The sequence below is a fragment of the Muscardinus avellanarius genome, assembly GCF_963383645.1.
Source record: "Muscardinus avellanarius genome assembly, chromosome: 11".
NCBI lineage: Eukaryota > Metazoa > Chordata > Mammalia > Rodentia > Gliridae > Muscardinus > Muscardinus avellanarius.
Window position 1 is genome coordinate 10758172 of NC_137797.1, and position 12867 is coordinate 10771038.

Here is a 12867-nt window from a genome sequence, read left to right on the forward strand (position 1 = left end):
TTCCAGAATAAAATCTGTTCCAGCTGTTGAGCTGTGCGCCCCTTGACCCCGTATTTCCTGCCGGCTAGCCCCCAAGGCTGGCCTGTGGCCCCCACGGCTGGCGCAGTGCGGGCCGCTTTCCCGCGGGGTCCTGTGGGGTCCTGTGTGTGGCCCCCAACTCTCCTCACTCCTCCCAGGCAAGTCCATGGCCTACATGCGCGGCGTGTACTTCCGCATGAAGGACGAGGTGTTCCGGGGCTCGCGGCCCTACGAGTCGGGGCCCCTGGAGGAGTTCCTGAAGCGGGAGTTCGGAGAGCACACCAAGATGACGGACGTCAAGAAACCCAAGTAAGCCCGCCACCCCACCCCGCCCAGCCGGCCAGGCTGCCAAAGCTGGGCCCGGGGCAGCGGCTCCTCCCACTCACGCCCACACCCCTGGGGCACGGGAGGAGCACCTGGTCCGGGTCTGGAGCAGAGGGCACCCTGCCAGGACAGACGTGGCTCCCACTCAGCACGCAGAGGGCCCGGCCAGGCGGGGGCCTGCGATCTCCAGCTGGCGGAAGCACCTGCTGCCCAGGCCGAAGGGCGCTCAGCCTCCCTCCCTCAGTGTACACGAGCGCTCCCTCACACCGAGACAGCGCCGCTCAGCTCCGACTGTGAGCGGGCTCTGCCCACACACCGACCTCCTGCAAGCCAGGCTAGAGCGCCAAGAGGAGGCGGCGTCCAAAACATTTGCTCTGGAGGCTGGAGCCCAGAGGACTGCGCGAAGCAGCCCCAGCTTCACGTGGGCCGGATGAGGGACCGGCGGGGCGGCCTCGGAGCCGCTGGGCAGAGAAGCCGCACGGCAGGGACTCACCTCGGGCTCCTCTCCGGAGGCTCCCTTTCCACCAACCCAGGAGCCCTGCAGAGGCTGGCTCGGCTCCTCCCGCCCAGCCGCCTGGAGAGGGCCGCCCCCTCATCCAGGCCGAGCTGTGGTGACGGCCGCGGCCACCACCTCTCAGGTGCCTGGCGCCTGTGGGATGTGCTTGTCATCTGTGGGGACAGCTCTGCAGGCATGGGGACGGGCAGGTGAAGAGGTCGGCGGCCGCTCACAGGGCCTCGGGCGCGGCTGCTTCTCCAGGTCCTGTGACGGACCTTCGGGTGGTTTTGTTTGGGACTGTGCAGTCCCACAGTAAACATGTTGTGCCTGTTTGGGCACGTGTGTAGGAGCAGAATTGCCGAGCCCTGGAGGACGCAGGGCCCTGACTCTAGGGCCCCTGCCTGTTTCCCAAGGGCGCGTCTAGAGTCGGTCCCTTCAGCAGGCCCAAGAGCCCCTGCCGCTCTGCAGCCCTGCGCACAGTGGGTTGGCAGGCAGCTTTTTCTTTACAAATCCAGGGGTGGGTATAAAATGGTGTCTTGGTGTGGTCTGAATTTTCACTTCCCTGATTTTTAATTAGGTAGAACACTTTTTCATATGTTTCAGTGGCCTTTTGGGTTTCCTCAAGTAAAGTTTGGTTCAAGTGCTTTGCCACTTTGGGGCAATATTGGGTTGCGTGAATTTTGATTATGAAGAAGCTTAATGATCAATCTACCCAGATATCTATTTTTTGGCACTGCTGGGGATCGAAGTCAGGGCCTCACCCAGGCTGGGGAAAGCGCTTTGCCAATGAACTACACTTCCCAGCATATATGTAATATATGTATATATACTTTTTTATTGGGGATTGAACTCAGGGTCAGGGGAGTTCTACCTCTGAGCCACAGCCCCAACCCTATGTTATTTTATTTTTCTAGTTTGAAACAGTCTCACTAGGTTGCTAAGATTGGCCTCAAACCTGCCTCAGCCCCCAAGTAAGAAGGTTACACGTGTGTCCCATCACACTTGGCTCACTGGTTTCTTTTTCTGTTGTGTATGTGAGTGTAAATATGTGTGTAAATGCAAGCTACAGTTTGCTTTCGTAGAACTGCCATGGGGGCCTGTGCAGCCTATCTCCCTGAGGTGCAGTGCGGCAGCTTCTTGGGAGGAGCTAGAAGTGGGGGTTCCTGGTGTGAGGCCAAAGCCGTCAGCAGTGTGGAAGAAGCTTGCCAGCCTGCCTCCACGGCCTTCTATGGGTCTGATGCACCCCAGCACTGCGGGGCAGCCTGCTGGGGGAGGCTGGCATGGGGGCCGAAGCCCACCTCCGCAGAGCACTGGGGGTCCCGGGGCCCGTGGGAGTGGGGATTCTGCTGCCAGGACCTGGGGTGTGAGTGTGGGGCCCAGGAAGGGCGGGTGGTCAGCGTCCTGGCTCTCTCCTTAGGGTGATGCTGACAGGGACGCTCTCGGACCGGCAGCCGGCTGAGCTCCACCTCTTCCGGAACTACGAGGCTCCGGAGGCCGTCAGGGAGCCCCGTTTCAACCAGAACATTAACCTGAAGCCTCCAACTCAGCCCTCAGGTTAAAACCATGTTCTCTGCGTCTGTGGCCCGAGCAGCTGCAGGCTTGGGTGGGAGGTACAGGCTTGGCATTGGGCACTGCCAGCGCCCTAGCTCCCACTGCCCTGGTCTCGACTGGCTGAAGACAGGCATTGGTGGGGAGCTGTCGGGCCCTGGACAGGCTCAGGAGGCCCTGGGGGCCCTTGGTGGCACCTGCCCCCCCCCCCGGGCAGCAGAGCCGGGTCACAGGAGCAGCGGGACCCACGGCCTGCCTCTCTTTCTGCACCCCCTGGGCAGCACACTCTGGAATCTGAAGTGCAGGGGTCATAAGGCCTGTGTCATGGGTCACCCTCCTCCCCTTTGTGCAGACCAGCTGGTGTGGCGGGCGGCCCGCAGCAGTGGGGCGGCCCCCACCTATTTCCGGCCCAATGGGCGCTTCCTGGATGGCGGGCTGCTGGCCAACAACCCCACACTGGACGCCATGACTGAGATCCATGAATACAACCAGGACATGATCCGCAAGGTGAGAGCCGCCTCAGGTCCGAGGAGGCCAGCGGGGGAGCAGGTGCTTGTATTCCTGGGCTCGGGTGTCTGCAGCGCTCAGCGGCAGGTGTTGGCACGCTTGAGCCTGCCTGGCTGGCGGCATCTGCCTGGAGCCCTGTGCTCAGCAGGATTCTGAGGCCCATCAGTGCTAAGGGTTGGGGTAACAGCTGTGCTGGGTGGGAGGGCATTGCCCTGCGTGCCTTCTACTCTGCCCATCCTGGTACTCCCATCCTGTGCAGGACAGCCCATAAATAGGGACACTCCCCCCTTCATGTCTGGTGTGGGACCCAGTAGGAGGATGAGCATTGCTCAGAGTCCCGGCAGTACAGAGGTCCTGAGGTCTTTGGGGGTGGGGAGCCCCAAAGAGTCTCCAGAGTCACTGACACAGGAAAGTGGGGCCCTCACCCTGGGGAATTGGTGCAGGGTGGGTGAGGCCTGCGTGCCAGGGGAGGCAGCATGCCAGGGGAGGCGGCCGGCAGGTGGCTGAACTCCACCCCGCCTCTGCCTGCCCTGAGCTAGCCAATGTCTGTCTGCCTGCCCTGAGCTAGCCAATGTCTGCCTGCCTGCCTGAGCTGGCCGATGGCTGCCTGCCCTGAGCTGGCCGATGGCTGCCTGCCCTGAGCTGGCCGATGGCTGCCTGCCATGGGGTTGTCCTGAGGGCCACGCATTACCTCTCAAGTGTTTAGGACAGCACCTAACCAGGCTGGCCAGAAGACCTCACTGGCTTGGTAATCAGGAAGTCCCAGCAGCCATGGGGGCGCAGAAGGCGCTGGGCTGTCAGAGGGAAGCACCCTGCCCTGGGGAGCACTGGGCAGAGTGGCTTCCTGAAGGAGTCAGAGACACGGGTGGGAGAGCCTGAGCCAGGCGCAGTGGAGTTTAGGCAGGAGGGGGCTGCACCCAGAGCCCGGGGCTCACCCAGGGCCACCAGCAAGCTGGCAGCAAGGCCTGTGGGGGTGGCACCCAGGGTCCTGGGCTCATGCCGCTGCCCCTGTGACCACCGTGCGACCTGGGCAGGTGTCTTCCCGCCCGAGCTCCCCAGAGGCTCATCTGTAGAGTGGGCAGCCTTGCCCTCTCCACAGACGCGGTGGAAGATTAGTGAGGTAATGGGGCAAATGCCGGCAAGTAACAGAGGAGCGCCCTCCCTCCCTCAGCGGCCTGAGTCACGCGGGCAGCGCCTGGGCTGGCGGGCGCTCGCGGTGGGTTGGAGGCCACGCAGCTTGGCACCGGGTGCCCTCCCAGTGGGTCGCTGGGAGGGGCTGGAGCTCAGAGGCCGGGCCTGCTGCTCTGCCTGCAGGGCCAGCATTGGGAGGTTAGTGCTCAGGTGTCCGGCCTGGGTCTCGTTTCCCCGGCCCCACCCATGGAAGGGCCCCACTGAGACCCCCCTGTTCGCTCCCCACAGGGTCAGGGCAGCAAGGTGAAGAAACTCTCCATTGTTGTCTCCCTGGGGACAGGGAGGTCCCCACAGGTGCCCGTCACCTGTGTGGATGTCTTCCGCCCCAGCAACCCCTGGGAACTGGCCAAGACTGTTTTTGGGGCCAAGGAACTAGGCAAGATGGTGGTGGACTGCGTGAGTCTGGGCCCTCCCTGGGCGCTCCTCCCCGCCCCCGCGCCTCCAGCCCCCTCTCCACGTGGGTGAAGCGGCGGGGCTCTAGACATCCTGTCCCTCCAGGGTGGAGAAGGAGCTCCCCACTCAGTCTCAAGGCCACCAGCAGTGGGGTTCTCAAGGGTCCTTCAAGAAGTCCCACATGGAATCCCAGACAAGGGCTTCAGTGGGAGGGGGCCTGGAGGGCTGTCCACTCAGCTGCTGCCCCCACTGCCCCTTGGACACCGTGTATGGCCTCCCCTGAGGCACGAGTGAAACGCAGACCCTGCCCCTCTGGCCAGGGGAGGGGGCTTCCCAAAGTCACCCTGCTAATGGTGGTGTGTGGGGGCCTGGAGGGACTCCAGAAGGGCAGTACTGGGCATTGTGGGTTGGGCTTACGGAAGCTGTTTCCTGCCAGTGCACAGATCCAGACGGGAGGGCTGTGGACAGGGCCCGGGCCTGGTGCGAGATGGTGGGCATCCAGTACTTCAGGTGAGGCTGGGCCTGGCCCGCCCTGGCCAGGTCGAACCCATTAGCCCCCGCGGCTACCCCAGCCCTCCCCCTCCCCTAGCCCACCACAGTCTCAGCTCTGGCCCCACCCAGGCCGAGCATCCTGGTGACCCCTCCTCCTCTGTCCTGACAGGCTGAACCCCCAGCTGGGGACAGATATCATGCTGGACGAGGTGAGTGACGCCGTGCTGGTCAACGCGCTCTGGGAGACCGAGGTCTACATCTACGAGCACCGGGAGCAGTTCCAGAAGCTCGTCCAGCTGCTGCTCTCACCCTGAGTCCCGGGCCCTGCCGGCCAGGCCGGGCGAGGCCCCCACGCTGTGCAGAGCCAGGCCACAGCAACACGTCTGTCCAGGCCGGGGCTGGAGCGAAGGCCTTCCTCCCTCCTCTTGTACCTCTTGTCAGCCCAGGCCGACAAAGCCCAGTTGCCCTGGCCCCTTTCCCTAACTGTGAGGGACAACTGACCGCCGACGACCTGCGCCTGTCAGCTCAACACTAACAGTGCCCTGTCGCCTCAGCCATCTGCAGGCGCCTGCACGGGCTCTCCAGGGCCCACACGTGCAGCCCTCAGAGGGCGGGGAGAGCCAGACTTGGCAGGATGCCCTTAGACTTTGCCCTGAGCACAGCCGGCCACCCCCTGCCCCACCCTGTGCCATCCCAGCTCAAAGGTCGCCTGAGGCTCACCTGTCCTTCCCTCTGAAAAGACCTGAGGGCTGGGAGGGGCGCAGGGCCACCTCAAACTGTGAAATAAATTATTTGGACTCAAGTTTGCCTGTGCTATGCCCTGTGGTGTAAGCCTGACCTGCCCCCACCCCAGTGCCCTCAGCCTTGACCCTTGTCCTCTGCCAGAGCCTCCGGGGGACAGGATACCTCTATCCTCAAACCAGATAGTAGGGTGTCCAGAGGCAGCTGCCAGGCCCACAAGAGGCCTCGATCCTCACGGGGTGTGTGTGTGTGTGTGTGTGTGTGTGTGTGTGTGTGTGTGTGATGTAAAGCTCCATTTGAGATATGTCGAGGCAAAGGACGTGGGCATGGTCAGGCAGGGGCCCCAGGTCTGTGTGGGTCCAGTCTGAACCTCCCCCCAGCGTGCTTGGAGGAGTGGGGCGCAGGGGTGGGCATGGGAGCCCCAGCACTGCCACCCCACCCTGAGGTGCAGGCCAAAGGGGCTAAGATCAGAGGCCTGAGGACCCATGCGTCCGCAGGAGGCCCACGTGGTGCGCTGAGGTGCTCTAGTGCGAGGTGCTGGCACTGCCTTCCAGAGGCAGGTGGCAGGATGGGTCCCCTAGGGCCAGGGGCTTTGGAGAGAAGTGACCAGAGAGAGTGGGGTGCACGCATGCCCACTGGCCCGCCTCAGAAGGGTAAATAATTGAAGGGCGGGTCACACGAACCCCCGCGTCACAGGATGCCTCCCCGGGGTCCGGTTACGCCCCAGATCGCACCCGACTTCCCTGGCTGGTGAATAATTAAGCAGCCGCCTCCTCCAAGGCCTCCATCTGCAGGCCCCACTCCCAGCCTCCTGCGGCCCACGGCAAGGTGCTCGGAGACCCACCGGCCCTGCCGCCACCGCCCACCTCCTGCTTGTCCAGCTGCTGCTCCTGGCACCAGCGCAGCCGTCCCATGGCCCCCGAGATGGACCAGCTCTACAGGTCCACCATGGCCATCTACAAGGTGAGTGCAGGGCCTCTGGGCCGGTGGAGGGCAGGTCCCCGGCAGGTGTCCTGGGAAGGAGGGGCCGTGAGCCATCAGCAGTGTGGGTTCCTGGGAACAGTCAGCCGCATGCCCCACAGGACCCCAAGACCTCCTGCTCCCATCAGGCGGGATGGGACCTGGGCCCAGGGTCGCTGTAGCTCGAGCAGGGGCCCCTAAGTTGAGCCTAGGAGGTGGGCATGCCAACGAAGGAGCTGGCTGCTGGGAATGGGGACAGTGGGGACTGTGTCTCTGTCTAAGCTCGCTCAGGCCTCCTGTCTAGCCTCCACGGGGGTCGCTGCGTAGGCATTCCTGGGGCACCTCCGATGCAGGGCCCTTTATGTGCAAGCTTCATAGCACCCTGCCTGCGACATAGAAAAGAACCACATGTTTGATAAATGAGAAAACGGAAACCACAGAGGTTAAGCGGCTTGTTCAAGGTCACAAAAGGACAGAGAAGTGTTGCTGGGATTTGAATCAAGACCCGATTTCAAATACAAGTCCAAGGCGGTCTCTCCTACCCAGGGTGCTTTGCAGCTGGCCACAGCCCAGGGCAGCCTGCAGCGGCCCACAGTGACCTGCATGTAGCCTCAGCCCCCCAGGGAACTGTTGGCCGTCCCGTGTCCAACCCCATAAGGCCTGGACACAGGGCAGGGCTGGGCTGTGCCCAAGGGGCCACAATTGATAGACAAGCTTCTGCCTGGTACCAAGTTGCAGGGCTCCGTTGGGCATGGAGGGCAGGAGAGAGCTTTGAAAGGGGCTTGCCTAGGTGGAGAGGAGGAGAGAGCCCGAGAAGGGACCCAGGCCACTTCAAAAAGCCCCCAGAAGGTGGCCCCACAGCCACGCATTGGGACTTGGGTGACCCCAGCTTTCTAGTTGGGCTCCCAGAGTTCAGAGGCCCCTGGATGGGTCTGGGCGCCACCATCCATTGATCGCCCTCCACCTCCACGCCCTGCCTCCCTTGCCCTCGGGTCCAGAGCATCATGGAACAGTTTAACCCCGCCCTGGAGAACCTGGTGTACTTGGGCAACAATTACCTGCGGGCCTTTCACGGTGAGTGCCAGCCTCGGGCCCACCCCCTCCACCTGCCACCCCTGCAATCTCTGGTGCCCAGCCCATGCTCTCTGCAGCCCGCACCAGAACTGGGCTCACCCTCAGCCCTGTACCTGCCTGCCACAGCCTCACCTCGAACTCCTGAGGCCAGGTCCCTCATGCCCCTCCTGGGTCCCAGTTTGTACCCCTATGCCCCAACCATGCCCCAAAGCCTGGAAATGCTCCTAGGGAAAGTGAGTCTCAGGCCCCACACGACTGGGGCACACCCCAAGGTGCACACATATCTGTGTCTCCTGGATGCCACCCTGGAACCCACCCCAGATTCAGGATTACTTTAGCCCCCACCCACCCCCAGCTGCTTTTCCTCAGGGTCACCGGCCACCCATCCAGGCACGCTGTGGCACCCCCACCCCTATCATGGCCGCCTGCATCTCTCAACACCCTCCACTAGCCCAACCAACACTGAAGCTGGGGCTGCCCCCATCTTCCTGCCTTGGGACCTCAGAGGCAGAGCTTGTTCCCTCTCCTGCATCCCACAACACACCTGTGCAGCCCTCCCCGCCACACCTGCAGCTGGTGTGTGGAGGGCCACGGAACGCCAGGCCTGGAGCAGGCACCTCGCGCACACACACACACACACACACACACACACACACACACACACACACACACACACGCCAGGCCCTGCAGCAGCCCTGCACACACTCTCTCCTGCCCCAGGGGAGCCTCCGGGGGCGGTGGAGGGGGCAGACGCAGGCTGGGCCTGGACAGCGCCTTCTCTCCTCAGCCCTGTCAGAGGCGGCAGAGGTATACTTCCGTGCCATCCAGAAGATTGGGGAGCAGGCTCTGCAGAGTTCTACCTCGCAGATTCTGGGTGAGGCTCTTTCCCTCCACCTACCCCTTCCTGGGCCTGGGGGGCCCACCTCCTCAGGGGCCTCCTCCCTTTGTCTGGCTCCAGGCCCCCACCTGTGCTCCCGATGCCCCCCCCCCCAGGCATGAGGCCATGTTTGTCCACCTTCTAGGATCCAGAGGGGGCTTCCCTTGCCTTCCTTCCTCCCAGGAACACGCCCCTGGGGGGAGCCAGGTCCCTCCCCACCTCCCCGCAGGCTGCTCCAGGGCTGGGCCTGCAGATTCCCTAGAGCCATATGGGAGGTTCCTGGACTTTGGTCTCGGGCTGTGGCAGAGGGCGGGTGGGCCACACTCCCTGCTGAACCCCAACTCCCTCCTGCCCCCAGGGGAGATCTTGGTACAGATGTCCGACACCCAGCGGCACTTGAACTCCGACCTGGAGGTGGTGGTGAGTACCAGTCCCGGCCTAGAGTGGCTGTGCGCCTCCCTCCTCTGAGCACTTTGTGGTCCTCCGCGGCTCTGGGCGAGACAGCACCTGCCGCCCCAGCTCCCGCCAGGCAGGTTCCGCTGGTCACTCTCCCTGTGGCAGCCTGACCACGTCTAAAGGCTGGCGCCATCTCCACCCCCATTTAACAGAGGGGGAAACTGCACCTCAGACATGTCATTACCTACAATTCCAGAGTGAACAGGGAGCGGGCACAGGGAGGGCCGTGGCCCAGGGGCAGCAGCTCCAGCCCCTCTCTCCTTCCCCGCCTCCCAGGGGGCCGGCTCAGGGTCTGACCCAAACATGAGCTCCACCAGGGGCCCCAGGCCCTGCACACCCAGCCCCGCTGGGCTTCTGCAGAGGCGGCCACCAAGCTGCTGTCCCGCCAACTCTCCAGCCTAGAGCCACAGTCCCTCCCAGCTGTCCTCCACAGTTGTCCTTCCTCCACAACACTCTCCTGACCCCTGGCAGCTACAGCCACCCCTGTACAGTTAGGAGAGAGAGCCCTCCAGCCAGAGCCACTGGGCTCAAAGCTCAGCACAAGCAGCGGCAGGCTCTGTGACTCCCTGCCTCAGCGTTCTGGATGGAGTGAAGTGATGTCCAAGCTGTTTTCTGTGCGTCCCACGGTACCTTACCTGAGCTTGCCTGGTCCAGCAAGGGCTGGACGGCTCTTCTTTCCTCTGTGGCTCCAGAGCCTGGGAGGGGCCTGGTACCCAGCGGGGCTCCACGGGTATGAAGGGCAGGAGCGGAAAGGGGCTTGGCTAGGTGGAGAGGAGAGAGCGTTCCAGGAGGCAAGCTGCTGGGGAAGGGGCCCAGAGTGTGGAGCCTGGCAGAGCGGGGAGATGGGGTTCCGCTGGTGAGGGGCCTCGGAAGGCTCGGAAGGAAATCTCAGCGAGTTGTGATAGTCCCTGGTTCTCAGACAGGGGTGAGGGTAGAATCCCTGGAAATCAGGGTGCTCTTTGGGGAACACTGGAATACACTGATTGGCTTGGGACAGGGATCAAGTTTATTAGCAAAATAAAAGTGCATTAAATCGTCACAAAACCATGCGTACTGCTCCCATGGACCCTTGGGGTGTGACGAGCTCTGCAGCCCGGGGGCCGGCCGGGGTATCAGTCATGGAGCCTGTGGCCTCCCGTCCTCGTCCAGTGGCTCCCCTCACTGGTGGTACAGCCGGGCTGGGCAGGGATGAGTGTCGCCCAGTCCTGCTCTGTAAGGAGAGCTGTCTCCAGGCACCAGCAACTTGGCTGTGACAGCTGCGCAAGGGCCCCAGCCAGAGCCGCACCGGGCAGAGCAGCGCCAGGGCCGCCGCGCCGCGCACACCATGGTCATGTGACCCTGGGCACCAGGGCCACGGCGCGCAGAACACCCGCCCTCCATGGAGGGGGCCGACAAAGCCCACGGGATGTCAGCGGCTATGCACGCAGCCCGTTAGAGGCGGAATCTACTGTGGGGAAACAGGGCAGGGGGAGAAGTGTTTGGGAAACAGGATTTTATTTTATTTTATTTTATTTTAATTATTATTATTTTTTTTGGTGGTTCTGGGGTTCCTGGAAGCCCTTCTACCTCTGGGCTACACTCCCAGACCTATTTTATATTTTTGAGACAGGGTCTCTTACGCCAGCGCGGCGCGATCCTCCTGTCTCCGCCTCCCAAGCGCGGGGATTACAAGCGTGCGCCACCACGCCCGGCTGGAAACAGGATTTTAGCAGTCAAGGAAGACATCACTAGAAACGGGCCGTCCAGAAAGGCTGAAGCGGGTGCGGGAGTCAGCCAGGGAGACGCAGGGAAGGCGGGGGCCGAGGGGCCAGCGTGGACAGGCCCAGGGCTGCAGTGGGCAGGAGGGCCAGTGGGGGGAGACAGCTGCCTGGGAACAGGGCCATCGCCGCCATTCCTTTGTGTGAAAGCAACACCATTAGTGAGTTTTTAGCAAAGGGACAGGGTCTGGTTGAGATGTGTGGGTTTTTTTTTTTTTTCCTCTTTTCAACTTTTTAGACAGGAAGATCGCGCAGGTTCGAAGCCAGCCTCAGCTACTTAGTGAGGCTCTCAGCAACTTAGTAAGACCCTGTTTCCAAATAAAGTATAAAATAGGTCTGGGATTGTAGCCTGGAGGTAGAAAGCCCCTGGGTTCCACCCCAGTACCACCAAAAAAAGAAAATAAAATTGCAAATGAAAAAAAAAAAAGATACCAAGAATCTCACTGAGCAAACTAGAGCCTGATGACTTGTTACAAGGCGGACCAGTCTTAAAATTACATCCCAAGGTTAGAACTTGGCCAAAGTCCCCGCAGTCCTTGCTGGGCTTGCTGGGAGTGCTGGTGCACCACTGTAACCCTAGTATCTGGGAGGCTGAGACAGGAGGATCACAGGTTCAAAGCTAGCCTCAGCAACTTAGTGAGGCTGTCACAACTTAGCAAGGGCCTGTTCAAAAATAAAAAATAAAAAATGCCGGGCGTGGTGACGCACACTTGTAATCCCCGTGCTTGGGAGGCTGAGATAGGAGGATAGCGCAGGTTCAAAGCCAGCCTCAGCTGGCTTAAGAGACCCTGTTTCCAAATAAAATATAAAATAGGTCTGGGAGTGTAGCCCGGAGGTAGAAGGCCCCTGGGTTCCATCCCCAGTACCACCATAAATAAATAGATAAATAAATAAATAGGCTAGGAGTGTAGCTCTGAGGTGGAATGCCCAGCAACACACACACACACACACACACACACACACACACACACACACTTGAGACCAGCCTCAGCAACTTGGTAAGTAACTGGTGATGGAGTCCCATGGCGCTGCCTGACTCCCCTCTGAGGCTGGCTCGCTGGGCGACCTCCAGAGATGGCGACTTCTCCCCGTCTGTCACCCGTGTGCCCCATGCGGGGAGGCGGGAGAAAGCCTCAGCTCCCTCCCTCGCGTCAGCCCTCAAGATGACCACGAAGTGCTCCCAGCGCCTCCCGAGGTGGCCGCTCCTTGGTTCTTCACCAGCATCAGTACCATAGATTAAACCCTTTTGATATCTTTCAACATTGCAATTATTATCTATTTTTTCTGGTAATGAGGATCGAACCCAGAGGCATTCGACTTCAGAACTAAACCCTCATCCTTATTTTTATTTATTTAGAAATAGGGTCTTGCAGCCGGGTATGGTGGCGCACGCTTGTAATCGCAGCATTCGGGAGGCTGAGACGGGAGGATCTTGGTTCAAGGACAGCCTTTAGTTACTTAATGAGGCCCTCTGCAACTCAGTGAGACCCTGTTTCAAAATAAAGAATAAAAAATAGGGCTGGGGGTGTAGCTTGGAGGTAGAATACCCCTGCGTCCCACCCCCAGTACCACTAAAAAAAAAAAGAAGAAATAGGGTCTTGCTAAGTTGCTGAGGCTGGCCTTGAACCTGTGATCCTCCGTCTCAGCCTCCCAAATACTAGGATTCAGATGGGGATCACTCCTCTTGGCTTATTAACCCTCACTAACTTCAGTCTACAACTAAATGCTTGTCTGTGGGTCCTGTGTCAATATCAATGTTGCCTTGGAAGCCTTCTCTCTAGTAGCTTCCATAGGAAGGGCTTGCAAGAGCAGTGTTGCTGGAGTTTTGGCAGGCAGGTGATAGTGTCTCCTCTCTCTCTCTCTCTCTCTCTCTCTCTCTCTCTCTCACGGTGTGGTGTGCTTGTGTGTGGAAATTGAACCCAGAGGCATTCTACCTTTGACCTACACCCCCAGGGATTATTTATTTATTTATTTATTTATTTATTTATTTATTTTGTGGTACTTGGGGTGGAGCCCAGGTGCATTCTTTCTCC

The 12867-nt window shown here is 60.7% G+C and overlaps 2 protein-coding genes across 4 annotated transcripts in view; both read left to right on the forward strand.

Annotated features, from left to right (window-relative positions):
• Positions 1-5283, forward strand: part of PLA2G6 (phospholipase A2 group VI) — a gene marked incomplete at both ends in the record, with an annotated part of 33596 nt that extends 28313 nt beyond the window's left edge. For all 3 annotated transcript variants that reach the window (XM_080705131.1, XM_080705129.1, XM_080705130.1), the window contains 6 exons: positions 177-327; positions 2256-2392; positions 2739-2893; positions 4313-4480; positions 4914-4987; positions 5139-5283. In XM_080705131.1, coding sequence (XP_080561257.1) covers positions 177-327; positions 2256-2392; positions 2739-2893; positions 4313-4480; positions 4914-4987; positions 5139-5283 — 830 coding nt within the window. The remainder of the gene's footprint in view (positions 1-176; positions 328-2255; positions 2393-2738; positions 2894-4312; positions 4481-4913; positions 4988-5138) is intronic.
• Positions 5284-6622: 1339 nt separating this feature from the next.
• Positions 6623-12867, forward strand: part of BAIAP2L2 (BAR/IMD domain containing adaptor protein 2 like 2) — a gene marked incomplete at both ends in the record, with an annotated part of 30343 nt that continues 24098 nt past the window's right edge. The window contains 4 exons of the mRNA XM_080706129.1: positions 6623-6673; positions 7669-7744; positions 8532-8618; positions 8980-9041. Coding sequence (XP_080562255.1) covers positions 6623-6673; positions 7669-7744; positions 8532-8618; positions 8980-9041 — 276 coding nt within the window. The remainder of the gene's footprint in view (positions 6674-7668; positions 7745-8531; positions 8619-8979; positions 9042-12867) is intronic.